The sequence below is a fragment of the Penicillium daleae genome, assembly GCF_028827525.1.
Source record: "Penicillium daleae strain IBT 16125 chromosome Unknown utg000005l_segment0_segment0, whole genome shotgun sequence".
Lineage (NCBI taxonomy): Eukaryota > Fungi > Ascomycota > Eurotiomycetes > Eurotiales > Aspergillaceae > Penicillium > Penicillium daleae.
The window spans coordinates 1,113,714-1,132,273 of record NW_026623153.1 but is presented as its reverse complement, the minus strand read 5'-3'; the positions used below and the strand labels follow the sequence as shown (position 1 = coordinate 1,132,273).

The following is an 18,560-nucleotide window of genomic DNA, read 5'->3' as shown; positions in this document are numbered from 1 at the left end:
GCGGACAAGGGGGAACCATCCCGCGATATTGGCGCCTTCGGAGCATATTGCAAAAGGATCTCGCCAGTATGATCTCTGGAACTCAGACCATCGACCGCAGGTTCCCAACCCCGCTGGCCCCCAAAAAAATCGTACCTGATGGATTTAAACTCACTGAACCTATGGGGTATCCGTGCCCTTCGCCCCACCCACTTTCGGCGTCTCATCTCGTCTCGCTAAACCCTTGCGTAGCATTTTGCTTTTCGCAAGCTCAGACAGTCCGCAGCCTCACAGAAAATCCTGCTCGAGAGGCTGAGGCCTCAGCCAGGCTTAGCCCCGCTCTTGGACAATTCTCAAAGCCGCTAAGCTAAGCTCAAAAGGCGCTCCTTGTGGACCATCACACTAAACTTGCCGCACCTGAGAGCCATGAGTCGGAACACAATGAGTGAGAATATTCCCCTTCGCCCCTTGTATCCTGAGTATACATGGGACGACCCGGACAATCATTCGGCTCCTCTGCAGCACATTATCCCCTTCGGACTGTCACCCTTTAACGAGCTGTTCTCTAGTCGCCATGGTCCCCCAGAACCCAGCCCAAACTCCAGCGAGCGATCCCTAAATTCAAAAGTTCCTATCCCTCGAGCTACACGTCCTATCAACCATACCAGCAGTCGCCGCGTCGGTCGTGCATGCGAAAACTGCCGTGAGCAAAAGCCAAACCCGCTTATTCCGTTTCTCAGATGACCATCTCTGTCCTTCTAACAATGCCTTTTAACCCCATGCCCGATAGCTCTATACTTGCCCTGTCTTTTCTTTTCTTTCTGCCCATATCTGCCTCCTCCTCTGTTCTCCACATACCACCGAGAATTTTGGGGTTGTATGCTGCCATGAAAACCTCCCCACGAGTCTAATGCTGAAAGTAGCAAGGTTTCATTTCCACATACTGGGGAGGATCCCGTAATGAAATGGCTTCTGTGTTCGTAGACCTGATGTAATATAATGACATACTTGTGAAGGGGAGAATTATTGAATTACCCCGGCCTTCGATAAGATCTCGAGTCTATTGTTGAGAATGTACTATATCGCGCTGCTATAGATCGTCGATTTGTTTTAGGTGCGCAGGGGGCAAGGGCAGCATACTCTGTCCACTTTTGTGAGCTTTGAACAAAAGGTTCAAAAAGTCCACCCGCTCCTCAGGCACGATGCCGTGTTGACTGCGAAGTTTTTGCCACAAGAGAAGATACCAATACGTGTCGTGTGGAAGACAATAAGCTTGTTGTACTTGTGGATCGAAATGAACTCGTCGCGATTTCGGCCTGGACGACGATACGTGGGAGGTTTCAATCTGCCCCTCTTTATCAATCAAAGTGCAATAAAGCCTATGAGAGCCGTGACAAACCTGACGTTCTGACAGGTTGGGTATAGGTACGTGTCGTGGGTGAAGAAGTATACTTCGGAGTGCGGAAAAGCCCAATTTGTTATAGCTAGAATCGTGGCCCTTCGTCGATAGTGAAAGCCTTGCATACTCTGTTGGGGCCATTTGACGACAAGGTATGAAAAATTCAGGTCCAGTAAAGTTTTTCCATGGTCCAAAAAGCCAAGTCGTATCGGTGTCCTTATCCCTATCATCGTACGCAGGTAAGTTAAACATTCATCCCTAGTACAATGAATGAAAGCATAAGTCATTACCATTGAATCAGCCGGGGCGTAGAGCATGGCAGATTTCTCTCTCTCTTAGCCCATGCTCTCCAAAGAGCATTTGAGAGTCGTGGGTAATTTTTCAACTGCGGTTTTCGTTGACGAATATAATATCTGGTGGCCCAAATATCCTCCGCCTTCCACTCAAAGGACAGGTAGTCGACATTTTGCGATGCTTCATGTTTAATGGCGAGGTCGTCGAGTATTCGTGTCATTTGGAACTTTTCAAAATCGGGGTTTAGATAAATTGTGAGACGGAATAATAGTAGCGATATATGATGTTGAAAAGTCGTGCTTCGGGCTAAGTAAGTGCCGGGTTCAGATCATGAAAATGAACTTCATGCGCGAGAACGTGATTTCATTTTCTGAGATAGATGTAGAAGTCTTGAACGGCCACGTTCATTTAAGTTGATTAATTTCGCTGTTGTTAGCCGAAAAAGGAGAATTCTCATGTTCCGCCGTTCTGTGAGCTTTTTAGCCCTTCGTGCCGGCTTGATGAAGGAATGTTCAGGTGAGACCTACATAAGATTGTTAGCCTACGAGTAGATAAAATTTGGTTATTATACCAATCGGAGTATCCAGACATCCTTCAGAAGGTGAAATAAAAGGGTCACTCAGGTCGACGGCGGGAAAGAGTTCTTAGAGCTTAGGCCCGCGCCTATTGAAATGCTCACAAGGGATGGAATAATTAGCCGCTAATCATCAAGCGATTTAGACTAGCTGACACATTCCTTGATGGGCTTTGAATTTTGGTTAATATTATACGTAGCGAGAGGCCCACTTCATATTCATCCATTACCCAACGCAATGATTGCAAGAGACAATTATTGCGTCAAGAATCCAAGAACACTGGAAGTCTCCTCTTTGAAACGTCTCTTCGGGCACTGTTGCCTCTTTCAGTTGATTTGCTTTACGCTTAGTAGTCTTAGCTCAGGTAGTTATTCGTAGGAAGGCAGTTGTAAGATTAGCCTGCCATATGAGCCTGGAATCAGCTCTGGGCACATGGTAAGGCACTAATGATTTTGATTTCTGAATTAGGTGCAGGAGATAAATTTTGGTGATAAACTTGACTAGGCCGAGGTCTTATGTTTGCTATCTTCTCCCGAATTAGAATGTGAAATTTTGCTTTAAAGTTCCATTGCCGCACGCTAACGGTGGTCTTAAAATCGCACGCGGAGTTCAACATAGTTTTTTTTTTGACGCCAGCTGAGGGTGCGCTTTGCCCCTTTCTGATATTTGGAAGCTATTTGGAAAATGACAGCCATGTTGATCTCATGTGGCATTGGCATGTCACATACCTTTCCCCCTTAAGGGCGTAAGCGGAGGATCGACGTAGTATCGAAAGAAGTGCCAAAAAAGGACGGAACAGGGAGAAGAAAGGGGCAGAACTGCCCTTCTCTGGTATATTGTTATAAATGATTACTTCCCCCTCCCTCTAACGCCAAGCGAACCTTCTTGCTAAAGTCCATTGATCAACTTGCCAGACTAAAAAGACTCACTAGGACATCACTTGTTAACCTCGCTTTTTCCATCATGGCCTGGAACCAGGGAAAAAATATAGCACTTAACTTGGGCTCGGAAATGCCACAAGCTGCAACTTCAGCGGTGCTATATTTTACCCGCTGTTTCTTGCGCTTGGCTGCTGTACAGCTCGTTGTCACTGTCCAGACCGTTTACGAAAACATAAGTGTGTTTCTCTTATCTTTCACTATATGTCGGCTCTGTGCAATTAGTGTACTTCTTCCTGTCTATATTTTACAAGTCTCGTCTCGTCTTCTTCCAACGGTTCTCGGAAATATCCGGTGTCTTATTTTGCCATGGAATAAGCTCATCGAAGACACTGAAGCTTACAGGAGGCAGTGGGCGATGCAGGCACAACTTCAGCTAGAGGGAAAGTATATTTTCCGAGATGATGAGATTGTTAGAGTCGACCGATCTGGGAAGCAGTGGATGAACGATACTCCATGGCATGACAACACTGAAGAGTTTCTTGTCTGTGGCGCAAGAGTGAGATTTGTTCATTTAAGACCAGCTGCCATCGATAGCAGCAGGAGTGGATGTTTGCAGAAGAGGCCCATCTTATTTCTACATGGAAGTCGGAGCTGGAGCTATATGTGGAGAAAGGTGTGTTGGAATTCGATACTCCATTTTGTTCAGGTGATACTAGGCCTAGGCGGACGTCAGCGATTACAACAGGCTAAACCCTGAGAAGTGCTAATGTTTACCCATATACAGATTATGACCAACCTTCTCGAAGAGGGCCATGAGCTTTATGCCCTAGATTGGCTCGGCCAGGGACGAAGCGACAAACCTACGAACTGCGAGTCTATTACATTTGAGTTGCACATGCGGACGTTAAGTGCCTTTGTCAACCATGTGCAGCTCCGAGACGCCGTGCTGGTAGCACACAGTTGGGGTGGGTAAGTAAACTTTTCATTTCTTTGCTCTCCGCACAGCAGACCCGTACTCCTCACCTATTTCGTCCCTTACTGCCGGGGCTTTTTGTACAAGTAGTAACGATATTTCAGTTGTGTGGCTCTATGCTCTATCCCTCACCTTCCCTCGTCATCGTGCAGTGGCCTCTTCCTCATCAATTCATTCTTACCGCATCGACCTCACGAGATGAGTCGAAACTGTTGTCTTCTCTACGGAGTCTGGTTTCTCTTGACTAGAGTCTTAGATGGTTATGTGTCTGAATCCACTATCACGCGATTCATATCTCCAGAAATTTTGGAGGGAGATGTTGAAGGCTATGGCGCACCTTACCGGCACCTACCCGCGAACGCTAGACCTAGCGTCGAGCATTTTGCACATGTAGGAACTGGAATACCGCATTTTGTTCTGAGAGATCTTCGTGAGACACCGCTGTGGAAGATATTTGAAGCTATTTGTGGTCCAAGAAACTTCAGTGACCTGAACGCGTTGGCACTTCTATCAGAAAGGGATGACAATGCGAGACGGTACTGGCAAAAGAACCGACGAGATGATCTGAATGAGGCCACAGAGAGCAGGCTAAAAAGTGTTGTGGTATTTGGAGAGCGTGATCCATTGTCGAAAAATTACAAGGAGACCCTTGTACATGTCATTGGCACGAATAACATGGCGGAGTGGGCACCAAATGGTATCTGGCTCCAAAATGCAGGTCACTACCCCATGCAAGATAAGCCAGAGGATGTTGCGCAATTGATAGCTAGATTTGCCTAGTCGACTAACTCGAGGAATTTTTTTTTTAATTCTCTGAAATTGTGTCCCCTCCTCGTCTTTTAAGCTGTATGGGTGTCACGAATACAATACAAAAAGGTATGACTCATTAGATAAATACGAGTTGCATTGGCAGCAGCCGAAGGCGGCTGCGACGTGGTGCGCTCGGTAGGATACCTCCTCCGTCCAGGAGAAGTGTTCACAGGATGCTCACAAGCTAAAAGCCAGAAGATACGCATGCGCGGGTCGGCCAGGAACAGGAGGCGGCACCATTGAATCTGCGTGCAGGGTCGGCTTTTCTGACCCTACGGAAGTTCTTCTTCCTCTCTTCCCCTTTCTGTATATTTATATACTGTAGTGGGGGGTCTGATGACAAGTATCGGACTTGGCCATTATCGTTTTGCAGCTTTGTTTGTTTGGTTTGTCTGGGGAATTTCTGCAGAAAAAGGGTGACAGAGAACAAAAAAGGGAGGATAGGATATACAACAACGGAGATGAAGAATACACGAAGCTAAGAGTACCTTGACCATCTATGGGGTATTTCAACCTGCCCCATCATATTCGTTCTTTTCTTCAATCAATCAACCTTCCCATCCAAGATTGGTTCCGCTTGACCTCATCTGGTTGCCTATTCGTCCAAGAGGATTACTAGCCCATACTATCTCAGCTTGCCCCGATAATTTCTTATTCGATTCCGTGGGTAACTCCGGGTGTGGCTCACTTAGCTGCCCAAAATGGAAAAGCGCGGGAAAGCAATAGGTAGGTTTTACCGTTTTACCATTTTTCCAGAATCACGTGACCGAATATTTCTATACAGGGCCTAAAAACTAGTACGGTTTATTGGTTGGTCTGGTCGCGCGTGCGGCCGGCTCGCCCGTGAATTACATTAGAACCTAATTCCTGTAATGGGGCTGACGCGAGAGATCGCCGATTTGTCTATTGTGCGCTGTATCGTTCGATGCGGCGTTCCGCCCCGTGGGACGGAATACGATTGATTGCCTGCTCTAGACGATCTAGTATGCAAAAGTTTGCGTCCAAATCTCCCTCGACTAAATATGTGAAGGTGGAAGCAACTGTGGCATATTCGCTGTAGGCCTCGCCACCTCGCCACGACCTGCAGGTGTTCCAGATGACCCTGACCGTGACCCTGAATATGCGGATCATGGGTCATAAGATGGGATAGAACCTGGGCCGCCGATGACGACGAACAATCCTCGCGTGGTTTAACGACCCGGTTAAGTATGACAAATCATCCTACATAGCCCGCTCTACATAGCCCGCTCTACATAGCCCGCCAGCCTATATCGGCCTGGCTACATAGTCCTGGCTACTGGTCCGCCAGCCTACATAATCCTGGCTACATAGCCAGCCTACATAACCCACCAGCCTACTTGTGGTAGAAATCCCCTGGGGGAATTTGCCCTTGAGCATCAAGTTCCCCCAAGGTAAGTTGTACCTGAGAAAATTCGTTCCTGGGTTTCAACGTCCTCGAGGGTATTTGCCCCTCAGGATCCTTGACCCTGAGGAATAGTTGCCCTACGGTCATATACTCCGGCGAGAGTTCATTCCTGCGCTCCAGGGACCTGGTAGCGAGGTACTCTCAATGGTATTTGCATGCACGAAGCGAAAAACAGATTTTGTCCATGTTCTAGCACTCAAAGCGAGAATCAAGGTGATAATAAATAATAAATCATATAGCAAGGCCGGATAGATACAAAACTGCATATAGACAATGTGATTTCAAAAGCCATAGATTCTATCGCTCTATCCTTTTGCCACACGGAGGTCCTTTTTACTTCTTTCAACTGGTTTTGGATAGTAGGAGCCCTAGAGGAGTCAGGAAAGTTCAAGCTACGGAGAGTTTGGAGAGACCGAGAGAACATACTAATTGAGACCTGAGGAATGACCAAAACCCCGATGAGTCTGCAGAGAAAATAAATACTTCTCCTGACTCTCGAATCCGTATGCCCAAGCAGACATCCGCCCCACACATTTCGCTATACTGTTGCAACTTATTTTCTAGGGTCATCTTCCGCCGGTCTCTTTTCTGTCGAAATGATTTCTTCGTACTAGAAACCTTCGATTGTTCGCGCGGGGTCTCCGCCATCATGATTGTGAGATAACGAGTTCGATCGAGTTAAAAAGGGAACAGCAGGTTCAATGCTACGTATTTATAGCAAGCACTGGGGATGAAAATGGCAAATGAGATAATGTTAAAATGCGAAAATATGCCTTTTGGTTCCTCAGAAGGCCACGGTTTCCCCCTCGAAGACCACGATATGACACCGTAATTGTTTCAGGGCCAACGGACCACGATCTTGTCTCCATGACTGAGTGGCATAGTATGCGAATCTAGCAGAAGGTGAGCCGGAGGTGAGCTTGAGGTGAGAGAGGGAGGGCATGGTAATTGACGCCGCGGACGCTTGGCACCTTTTCAATGTTGTTGGCCTGGGTGGAACAAGCCAACCAATCAGCTTTAGCTGATGAGTTACTGTCAACGTGGCCCGTTCTGCTGAAGACAAGACGGACAAGAGAGACCCCGACCCTTGAGTGCCTTTAAAGTACCAAGAATGGGTAGGTACCACAAGCTGACATAACATCGCACAGCCTCCAGCTCCAACCTGGGGTAACTGAAAAAAAACCTTAGAAGACATAGTATGCCTGAGTCAGCGGTAACTCGGCTGCAGGCTCCGCGTCACACAACATGCCATCAGCCTCGACAGTCTAGACAAACCCGAATATTAGCTAAATCCCTTCCCAGTCAAGATCCAGCTCATTGCAAAGAACCCTTTGGTACAACTGGCGCGCAAGGCAAAATCTTTGTGAATTCCAACTTACATAACTCTCCGGGTCAACCTTCATCTTCGGCATGGCATCATTGAACTTCATATCCTTCTTGCCGATGGTACGGCAACCCTTGACGGCCTCGATGCGCTTGCGCAGGCCATAGCTCTGCACGGTGCCATTGTTGATGGAAGCTTGCGAGACGAACATGATCGAAGTACTCGGCACGCGGGTCTATTCATCCTCAGTACAGTCGACAGAATTGAAAGGCAGGGTGGGAGCAAAGGTAAAAATACATACGGCAAACATGGGGCGAACAATCCTAGGCTCGACCGTCGGGATCGAGGCATTAGGATCACCCTATACGCCAATTAGAAAAGCAAATCATAGTCACGAGAAGAAACAGGACATACCATCTCCGCAACAGCAATCATCCCACTCTTCAATACCTGGACAGGCTTCGTGCCAAACGTGCTAGGATTCCACAGCACCAAATCCGCAACCTTACCCACTTCCACACTCCCAATCAGATGGGCCATACCCTGCGCCAGCGCCGGATTAATCGTGTACTTGCTGATATACCGCTTCACTCGGAAATTGTCATTATCTGTGCCCCGGTCCTCCCCCAACTTCCCGCGCTGCGCCTTGTTCTTGTGTGCGGTATGCCAGGTCCGCAGGATGACCTCGCCGCAGCGGCCCATGGCCTGCGAGTCTGACGATATCATGCTGATTGCGCCGAGGTCGTGCAGCACGTCTTCGGCTGCGATGGTCTCGGCGCGGATGCGGCTCTCGGCGAAGGCCACATCTTCGGGGACGTTCTTAGATAAATGGTGGCAGACCATCAGCATGTCCAGGTGTTCGTCTAGCGTGTTCAGGGTGAAGGGTCGGGTTGGGTTTGTGCTGCTAGGGAGCACGTTAGGGTGCTCGACGACCGAGATTATGTCTGGTGCGTGGCCGCCGCCAGCGCCTTCCGTGTGATAGGCGTGAACGGTACGGCCCTTTAAGGCTTCGATTGTTTGCTCGACGAAGCCGGATTCGTTCAGTGTGTCCGTGTGGATCATACATTGCACGTCGTATTCGTCACAGACGGCCAGACAGTTATCGATGGCGGCCGGGGTGGACCCCCAGTCTTCGTGTAGCTTGAGGCCGGCGGCACCGGCCTTGATTTGCTCTTCAATGCTAATGGTACCGCAGTCGTTACCTTTTCCTGTAATGCCGATGTTGATGGGGAGGCTGTCGCAGGCTTGCATCATGTTCTTGAGGTGGTTGGGTCCCGGGGTACAAGTCGTCGCCTTCGAACCGGTGGAGGGGCCCGTGCCGCCAGCAAGGAAGGTGGTGATACCAGATGCCAGCACTTCATCCACTTGCTGCGGACAAATCAGATGAATATGCGAGTCGAAGCCACCGGCCGTGATGATCTTGTTCTCTCCGGCAATCACATCTGTGGACGCGGCCACCACCAGGTCCGGGTGCACTCCATCCATGACATCAGGGTTACCTGCCTTACCAATGCCAGCAATCATGCCATCCTTGATACCAATATCGGCCTTGTAGATACCAGTGTAGTCGATAATCAGAGCGTTGGTAATCACCGTATCCACGCACTCAGCCGCCGAGCGTCCCGATGCTTGCCCCATTCCTTCACGGAGAGTCTTGCCTCCACCAAGGGTACACTCGTCGCCATAGCTGTTCATATCCTTCTCCACCTGAACCCACAAATTGGTCAACCCCAGACGCACCAGATCGCCCGTCGTAGGGCCAAACATGCGCGAATACGCCTCGCGCTCCATCGAGAACCTGGCGATCAGCGCGCTGTCCGCCGTTGGTTCCGGGACATGCGCAAACCCGGCCACCTGCAGCTTGGTGACAATCTCATCAGCTCGACTCAGATCCACGGGCCCATTGGCCAGCCAATTGCCTCCGCGGATAACCTTGTGACCAGCAATCTCGACCAGGGTAACGGTCTTGGTATCTCCAGGCTCGAAACGGACAGATGTGCCGGCGGGGATGTCCAGACGGAAACCGTAGGATTGCAAGCGGTCGAAATGCAATTGCGGATTCGTCTCGATGAAGTGGTAATGCGATCCGACCTACCGTTATCAGATCATCTTTAGCCTTCCCGGCCTCATCTAGCAGCTAACTGGACTGCACAGCCCTGTACAACCCCAATCTGCTCCGCTCTACCTACCTGAATCGGCCGGTCCCCCTTGCTCATAACCTTCAAACGAATCCGTTTCCGCCCATCATTCAGCACAATCCGAGCGTTTTTGGCCAGAATCACCGCGCCGGGCATTTTCTCAGGCCTATAATCCTCCGGATCCGGGTCGGGGAAGGCCTCACGCCGAGGAATGGGCAGGAAACTCCCATACAGCGCACGCTCCAAATCGCCCTCATCACTACTAATCGGATGGTGCACCGTGACCAGGTACGTCCCAGACGGGAACGTACCCTCCACCTGAAGCTCCTCCAGTGTAGCTACGACAGAGGGTAAGACATGGCGGCGGCCCAGCATCGTCTTGCCGATGGACATCAAATCGGCGACGGAGTAGTGTCCATCACGAATCAGCTATACAGTGTAACCACATTATTCACCCCAACCTCCATTGGCACTTAGCACAGGGCCATCACAATCAACCCTGAAAAAAGGTGCGATCATACCTCGTGCAGTACACTGGAAATCAAAGCCTGCAAGACACAACAGCGAAAAAACCAACTGTGTCAGTGACGTGCCCGGCAAAACACAACCTTCAACCCCCAGGTTAAACGAACGTACCACCGCCTCCACATGATTCAGCCTAACACCCCTCGCCAGACGACGCTGCGCCAGGAACCCAAGATGTGCGATCGTGAGCTTGTCGAGCTGTACGAATTACATATCAGCATCATTGTTCGCCAATCTTGGTTGTTCAACCTACCTCCTTCGGAACAAGCTGCATAGCGCAGGTGGAACCCGGACTTGGCGTACGGCAGTAGGGGACCGTTATCGGGGAGAGGGGTTGGGGATGGGGTAGACAAGGAGGAGGGGAACAGGAGGGTATATAATAAGCAACGAGCTCGAGGACAGAGATTAGGATACAAATTGTCGCAAATGTCTCAATTTCCCGTCGGAGACGAAAGGAGGAGAATGGAATTGAGAATGTGGGGTGCCAGTCGGGAGTTGTAGTTCCTTTTAATCTTTTTTTCCTCTTCGCTTTTTCCCGTCAACTGTCGTGGCCGCGATAAGAGCACAGAGGCCAAAGATAAGTATGGTTGGCGATAGAGGCACTCCGGACAAACCCCAATTAGGGATAAGATCGGCGACGAATCGAACTGGCAGAAAATTTGAAGCCTGCCTGGACGCAGATTCATAGATCTATTACATGACTGGCCTTGTGGCTCTCGATATGTGTCTAGTATGTATAGCGAGCCACACGGGCCAAAAGACGGTTTTCCTAAATCTACTGGTGCCCCAGATACCCAGACTTTGCCGCCTCCTCAGTTTGGGAGGTTAGTGAAAAAGGCAATACTGTAAATGGCGAACAGCTCGCACTGGCCGCCAAATCCGCCAATGATTCAGGTTCTTTTCACTTCTCTAGTTTTATCACTACTGAAGTATTGATACTGAGAGAGCGGCTACGCATAGGAAGCAGAGGGAAGGCGAGAAGATATCTGTGTTCGAGTATCTATCTTAGAAGGACGAAGGAGGGAAAGGGAAGAAACGCAAAGGAGAGGCCTAATATAGGTCTCAAGCGGAAACATCCAGCAAACGCTGGTCCTGGAAACATCCGCGGGATCATCCAGGGAGGAAATCTCCATCAGATCCCTTTGTAGCATTAGAACCACGTAGCCTATCTAGGCTAAGTTTAGAAAGCACTGGGTACTTCGTATGGTAGTCTATTTATAGTTAGCCTCTACGGCTTCTCTTGTTTTATTACTACTACTGCAGTGTTAATACTTCCGACAGTAGTCCCTAGGGGCCAAATTTGGATTTTTCTCTAGTTTTAATAATACTTTAGTTTTAATACTAATAGAGTCAGTCTGATGACTCAGGGTTTTTCACCTCTTATTTTATTACCACTGAAGTATTGACACCTCAGTAATATATATTAAAACCACAGAGGTTTCCAAAATTATAATGTTCTGGATTGTTCCAGTATGTTTAGTCAGCTCTCTAGACCCAATAATCATGGAGTTGTCCGTTGCCAATTTTACATTAATGCTATAACGAAGTCCTTTGACGCCCTTTTGGTTCCGTTGTTAATCCTCTAGGCCAATGGGTCTCTATTCATAGGGGCTCTAAGTTCCTTAGAGATATGGGCAACGCTCCAGACCTGCGACACTGACTGTCACTCTACGCCCGGGCTGTGCTTGGCTGGACTCGTAGTATGGCAACGATTGCTTGCCCCTCAAAGGGCTTGTTCGCAGTTTGCAGTTCGCGGTTCTGAATAGCAATTTAGTTACAATATCCCACTTACTTACTTCGTACACCCTCTGGGGAAGTTAGTTAACTATGAGGTTCAACCACCGGTGGGTGACCTGAACGGAGTACTCTGTCACAGCAGCATGTTTAATTATCTTCCTGTAAACCAATCATCAACTGGATGTGGGGTCTGGACCGTAGAGGCGTCACTGCGTCATTAGTGGTCCCACGGTCTGCCAGAGTCCCCTCTCTGGCTAGAGTCCCCTCTCTGGCTAGAGTCCCCTCTCTGGCTAGAGTCCCCTCTCTGGCTGGAGTCGTCAGTCCGGCTGAGCAGTCCTGACTCCTGCGACTCCCGTGATAAGATGGCTACGCTTATCTTGGCTTCGGGAACGACTAAAATTCGTCTTGCTCGCTTCTACTTGCACATGCTCTTCGCACGCTCTACAGGTTCTTCTTGTATCCAAAATGGCAGAGAAAGGAGGTTTGCTTCTGTTGGTATCACCAGCTAGGTACTGTGTACACAGTTAAGTGGACAGTGTCTTGTGTTCCTTAAGTAAACGATTGATTGATGTATGTTGATGTAGATTTCTTTGTTCTAGTTGGAAAACACCCCTGGATCCTACACGCCGGCACTCGGCGGTCACAACACCGGAGTCAATGCTGGCGCAGGAATGTGCCAAGCTCGGGAATGCTGTCTATTGTCCCGACAGCTTCACTCATAGGAGAAATGACCCTCAACTTGTATGAGGAACGCAGGGAAGCCGAATGTCCGCCACTTCGTAATAACTATCCGTGCCTTTCTGCCCACCCACCGCTTTCGCTTGTGGGTGCGCCCTAAATCCCCGTCATCCCGAAATCCCCGTCGCTTTTTGAAGAAATCGTCAAATTTATCAGCGAACTAGCTAGTTATCAATAAAAAATAGCTCTCCTGCCTCTCTAGCCTCTCTCTCGCGTATAATCGCCCGTTGAATACTATCCTCTGATCTCTGCGTGGGTTCGTAGCCATACATTTTCTTGAACTGCTTGGCTAGCTTCCTTTCCTCCTTCGCCATCTCTTCTTCCTTCCTGGCTACAATTGACCGATTTGCATCGCGAGTAGTCAATATACCAGTTGCACTAAGCAATTTGACCTGCCGCTTGGTGTATTTGCGTTTTACCCTAATTGGCTGATTATACGTTGGATCACCTGCGACACTTTTCTTGGTCCCCTGCGACTTCCAAAACGGACCCCTGCAACCAAAGCGGATACCATACTACCGAAGTGGATTCCTGTGATTACTAAAGCGGTACCTACGAGGAGCTAGTTACTACACGGCTCACTGGAGCCACTGCGACACGCCTTGTGTTCTGCGACACGTTTTTGGCTCTGCGACACGCTTTTTGTTCTGCGACATCCTTTTGGTTCTTGTTTCCGATATAGCTCATAACTTATGTAGTATTGGTATTCGAGAACTGTCATGATGAATCGTGGTCGCTTTCAAACAGATGTTCACGATGCTAGGTATTTTCTGCCTGAAGAAGAAGAAGAAGAAGAAGAAGAAGAAGAACTAGAGGACAACACTAGATTTGAGAAGATAGAGTAAGCGTGAGTAGGGCGTCATAAGTACAACAAAACCATCGGCCGGTGAGCGCCGCGTCCCCCTTGAGCCGCATGTCCCTTTTTGAGAATCCCCACCAGGCAGACAGGATGGCAATGATTGCTTTTACCCTCTAGTCTTTCTTGCACTGGGAGTGTCGACTGTCGAGTGGCAGATCGCTTCTGGTTAACTCTTCTATATGTAAACGTTACGGCGAGGAAGTATGTCTAGAAGATAGTCTTCTATGATCACATAGTGTCTGTAGAGTAACTGTAGAGTACCGAGAGCTTGAGACTGTTGGTATACAAAAATCTCTGATAAAGGCAGAGTTTCCTGGAATACTTATTGATTGGAGGATTCCGCAAGGGGCTCCGGCGGGACTGTAGGCTCCAGCAAGATTGAAGACTCCGACGACTCCGGCAGGATTGACGACTCCGGCAGGATTGACGACTCCGGCAGGATTGACGACTCCAGCAAGATTGAAGACTCCGGCAGGATTGAAGACTCTGGCCAGAGAGGGGACTCCGGCAAGATTAACGACTCCGGCAGGATTGACGACTCCGGCAGGATTGAAGACTCCGGCAGGACTGTAGACCCCAGCGGGACTGTAGACTCCTGCAGGACTCAAGACTTCCCGCAGGAGTACCGGTTCCGGGCATATTCGAGCTGACATCACAACGGCAACTTTCCCACTAAGGGTACCAAGAAGCACATCGGTGCCTTTGCACCCGTCAAACTGAGGGAAAGCAATCGACGATGGCAAGGGTACCCAATTGCGGCCAATCCCGCAGGGATCAACCATGAAAATTGCACCTGTAGTACCGGACGGAGACGCGCAATCACAATCACGTGAGGACACATCACATCGGCCAGACAATTTATAACTGTTTTACGAGTTGCGTTGGCAGCGGCCTTGCCGATGCTACGCGAAGGCCGCTGCTACGTGCCGCAATGAGCAGCATAGCAGCGAATTTCCCGTCGGCCTCGGCTGCCACTAGGCAGGTTGGCAAGAATGTGAGAGAGGCGGAATTATATTCTTCAAAAGCTATGTACAGTAAATTCCTTGTAGATCCCGAATCCAGTAGATTGCCGGCAACCCGTTATTGTCAGAAACGTCTTCATTGTTTAGTCAGTCGAGCGCCTTGGGCCAGGGGTTCATAAATATGGTGTGACTGAGCGTAGTTATGGTGGCCTGGAGTCTGCTCCAACTGATACACATTCTTATTGAACTGGGATGTTTGGTAGTATAGCTCATTCAGCTTCTGTGCATGACGTTTATTCTGTTCCTCGATGCGATCGGTAGTAGACCTAGAATAAGGGTGTTAGTCCTATTTTTCCAAGGGAGGCAGACAGAGGACAGACCATATGAAAGTGCTTAAGACGAGACTGATCGAATCCGTATGGGATTGAAGCTTCTGTCGGTATTTAGTAAGGGAGTCGCCTCGTAGATCCCACAAAATCCTCTTCCATTGGGCCCTGACTTGGGCCCTGACCAGCGGAGGGTCGTCGGCCGCTGCACGATATTTGGCCGTGGCATTATCGAGCTCCTCTAGTGTCTTCTGGCAGGACTTGATCATGTACCCCAAGGGTTGATTCGTCGGCGGTGTAACAATGTTGGGCCTGGAAGTGGCGCTGGCCATGATAGCCTTATGCTTTACTTGCAGAAGGTCTAAGGCATAGCAGAGGCCGAAGAGTGCGTCCTGGAGCTCTTTGAGGTCGCGAGGCGCTTTGTTGCGTCCTGCAGTGACGGAAGAGAAAAGGCGATGTGCTATCCGGGCGCAGAGAATAATGTCTCCGATCGAGAATCCAAACGGCATAATGAAATACTCCGATATGCACCAGTTATAGGAGATTGGTGAGCAAAATAGTTCGTGGAAATATCAATAATAACGTGGCATTAATGACCGAGCGGAGTGAGATTGTGAAATGAACATGGAACATCGCTGGGGGTTTAAGTTCACAGGGGATACGGGGATGCCATGACGTTTTGCAGCGCTAGCAGTGGGGCCCCTGGTCCACTGTACTGCGTACTTGGGCTAAGGCGGGAAGTTTTCATGGCCCGATTACTGCCGATCTCTTTCCCCGCTAGTCCTAGTCAGGACTAGGGGTATTCTCGTGTACGATACGTGAGGGACGGCCACCCCATTCGGATCCACTGATCTGCCGGGAGTTAGAGAAAAAAATCTTTATAATGCAAATGATTGGCCACAGCTGCAGCGGGCACAGCCACATACTGGGCGGATACACTGTGGCGTACCCCTAGTTGCACCAGCCACGGCCCGGAAGGATGTGTATAGCAGTTTCGTGTAAAATACATTGTTCTAGGTCTCACTCACGTCGTGTAAAATACAATGCCTATTCTAGGAAGCGGTCTATGATGCGGGAGATCGACGGCCATACCATATTAGGACTAGTACATTCAGATTAGGGTTCGGGAAATAATTCGAGAGAGCATGGGAGGTATAACTGATTTCGAATATCGCTATATGTGTGATGCAAAAGCGCATTTTTCAAGGTAAAGCGAAAAGAATGGGTTTTGTCGCCAGTTGACACCCGGCTCAGCCAGCCAATGTGCCTGGGTTCGTGAGATCAAAAGACTTGTGTCCCATATGGACCGTCGGCAAAAGACCTGGAGCCCATGTGGCTACTCAGCCATAGTGGCCGCAGATTGAAAGCCCTGCTAGACCTGGAGCTGTGGACGTACGTCCAAAGTGGGTCCGCGTCCATAGCCGCCAGACCATGGTCTTGAGACCACTGTTCTGGGCCACGGGGTCCAAAGCCTAAGCCTTCCCACCACAGTTTCCAACCACGGACACATATCTCCAGACGTGAAGCCTGCCTGGACGCAGATGCAGACAGATTACAGCTGTATTCTCTATCGAGGAAGTTCGCTTGAGCTCTATCACGGGAGACGATTCAAAGGTATATTCGGGGTCATCCAAGAAGCACAGAGACGCTATACTTAGAAGCATAGGTCATCAAGGATGTAGAGATCAGGGTTGGACGACCTCTCAGTCAGAATGGCGGGAAGGGAGGTCCCTTAGTTTCATTATCTGATCTCTTGATCCATATATAACATCCCCGAGTAGTGTATGCGCGTCAAACTACCTCAAGATCTCGATCTGTTACTGGCTTCGGGGTTGGATAATATGAATTCTGGGGGCATTAGTGGACTTTCCATCAGATAGCATTGCCGACGTACTAGCTGAGAGCCAAGAAAGGCCCAAAATCCCGAAGCATCCGCCGAAAGAATATATACTTGGCCCGTCTCTGGGAGGATAGTGAGAGATGGCCAAGGTCCGCTAGTTTACTTTGGGATTTTATCAGATTATCCCTGTCGATGATGGTATCGTATTCTGCAATTGGTGACCGGGGATCTAGCCGATTGTATTCGTTTGTATTGATAATACTCCCGACACCTTTATGCTTCACCTCGAAATTCATCGTTCCTTGGTATTCTGAATGCTATTTTCGGCGACATTAGCAGTTTTACGAAGAAAATACGGATCCATGATAATTTCCTTTTGTGATGTGTTGACGTGGCTAGTGCAAGGCCGGCATGCAGGTCTGACCGTAGAGGAGATTTGATGCAACATGACAATATGTACAGTAGGATCGACCCAGACGGTCTGATTCAGCCCGTTCACTCATCACCTTCGCTATGATTCAGATAACCTGCTAACGTCATCTTATCACACCCCAACCAGCGCTTCAGTGCCGGAAGTTGCGTTGCATGATTACGGAAGCTCGGAGCGTTGATTGTTGGAACCTCTCCTCTATACATATTATCATCAACGACAACTTTGATCTCTTCGAGTGATTCGCGATGCGGTAACAATGCCTCCACAAACTCAGCCACTGTTGCGTGGTTACTTTCCGCGTTCTTGAGCTCATGGTGCCAGTAAGAATCTACATGGCAAATACTGAGATAGCGTAATGCACGCGGAGCAAGTAAGGCTTTCCTTAAAGCAGAAAAGCTCACAAAGCTGCGCTCGATACGCATGGATTGAAGCTCCGTCTGACGTTCAAATTGTGAGTCAATCTCGCCATCGCAATCCTCGAACATAAAACCACGTATTGTGAGATCATGGAGTTGCGGGATGATGAAGATGTACGAGTAGTGAAGAAACGCTGCTTGTCCATTGCGTTCAGAGCGATCAAGGGTTACTAATAGATAGATTGTTAGTTCTTCTCCAATATTTATTTATAGATATCGGTGACTTACATGATCGAAGACTCTTAGCAACTCTCGATTCCCCAGGTTGTTTTAGGCTCGCCCTTTTAAAATATTCCCATAGGCAATCTTCGAGGGTATCCCAGTTCTCCTCTTCAGTGTCCCACATCCAGTAGCCACCAGCTAGCTTGAGGCTCTGCAGATTCTCTAGTTTTTCGAGACATGGTACAATTCGACAAGGAGAAATTTCGAGTTCGTCATTTTCGATCACGACTGTGACATGACGGACTAAATCGGCATATTTAGTTTTGACTGTCCGGACAAATTCGTTGCTTTTGCCTAGTAGGATGTTTGCATATTTGTAAAGATGCGGTGTTGTCAAGAGATTAAGGGTATGGCATGTTTGTGCCAGTGCCGTATAGCTGGGGCTATCGACGTACTCTATCAGAGTAACCAAAAGCTCGTTAGGGAGCCTCATTAGCATGGACCTTTCCATCGTGAAATGCAGTTAGCTTTCTTGTGCAGATTAATGATTTGACAAGAGATGTAGACGGTGAATTGATAGGTTCCTAGTAAAACAATGAGTCACAACGCTGACAACACGTGGCTCAATTTCTCATACAGTCTAGCGGGCCTTGGCAGGTGGGCCCGAGAAACAGTCGAAGAGTGTACAGTGGCACCGCAAAAGTTTGTGGTGTGCCAGGAGCTGTTCTACCGACAATATTGCATGTTCCTTGCCTTGGCAAAA

The 18,560-nt window shown here is 48.9% G+C and overlaps 4 protein-coding genes across 4 annotated transcripts; 1 reads left to right on the top strand and 3 right to left on the bottom strand.

The window, feature by feature from the left end:
- Positions 1–3,915: 3,915 nt before the first annotated feature.
- N7458_004688 (alpha/beta fold hydrolase) lies at positions 3,916–4,881 on the top strand (the record flags this gene model as incomplete). The annotated part of the gene is made up of 2 exons (XM_056908070.1): positions 3,916–4,097; positions 4,350–4,881. 2 exons carry the CDS (start codon positions 3,916–3,918, stop codon positions 4,879–4,881), a joined length of 714 nt encoding a protein of 237 aa, XP_056766688.1.
- Positions 4,882–7,521: 2,640 nt separating this feature from the next.
- Positions 7,522–10,598, bottom strand: N7458_004687 (Urease; the record flags this gene model as incomplete). Its single annotated transcript, XM_056908069.1, has 8 exons — positions 7,522–7,602; positions 7,717–7,896; positions 7,963–8,022; positions 8,076–9,752; positions 9,851–10,228; positions 10,321–10,347; positions 10,436–10,522; positions 10,578–10,598. 8 exons carry the CDS (start codon positions 10,596–10,598, stop codon positions 7,522–7,524), a joined length of 2,511 nt encoding a protein of 836 aa, XP_056766687.1.
- Positions 10,599–14,756: 4,158 nt separating this feature from the next.
- Positions 14,757–15,455, bottom strand: N7458_004686 (uncharacterized protein; the record flags this gene model as incomplete). Its single annotated transcript, XM_056908068.1, has 2 exons — positions 14,757–14,946; positions 15,001–15,455. 2 exons carry the CDS (start codon positions 15,453–15,455, stop codon positions 14,757–14,759), a joined length of 645 nt encoding a protein of 214 aa, XP_056766686.1.
- A 1,826-nt stretch (positions 15,456–17,281) lies between these two features.
- On the bottom strand, positions 17,282–18,308 carry N7458_004685 (uncharacterized protein; the record flags this gene model as incomplete). The annotated part of the gene is made up of 2 exons (XM_056908067.1): positions 17,282–17,805; positions 17,864–18,308. The coding sequence occupies 2 exons, from the start codon at positions 18,306–18,308 to the stop codon at positions 17,282–17,284; spliced, it is 969 nt and encodes a 322-aa protein (XP_056766685.1).
- Positions 18,309–18,560: the final 252 nt, after the last annotated feature.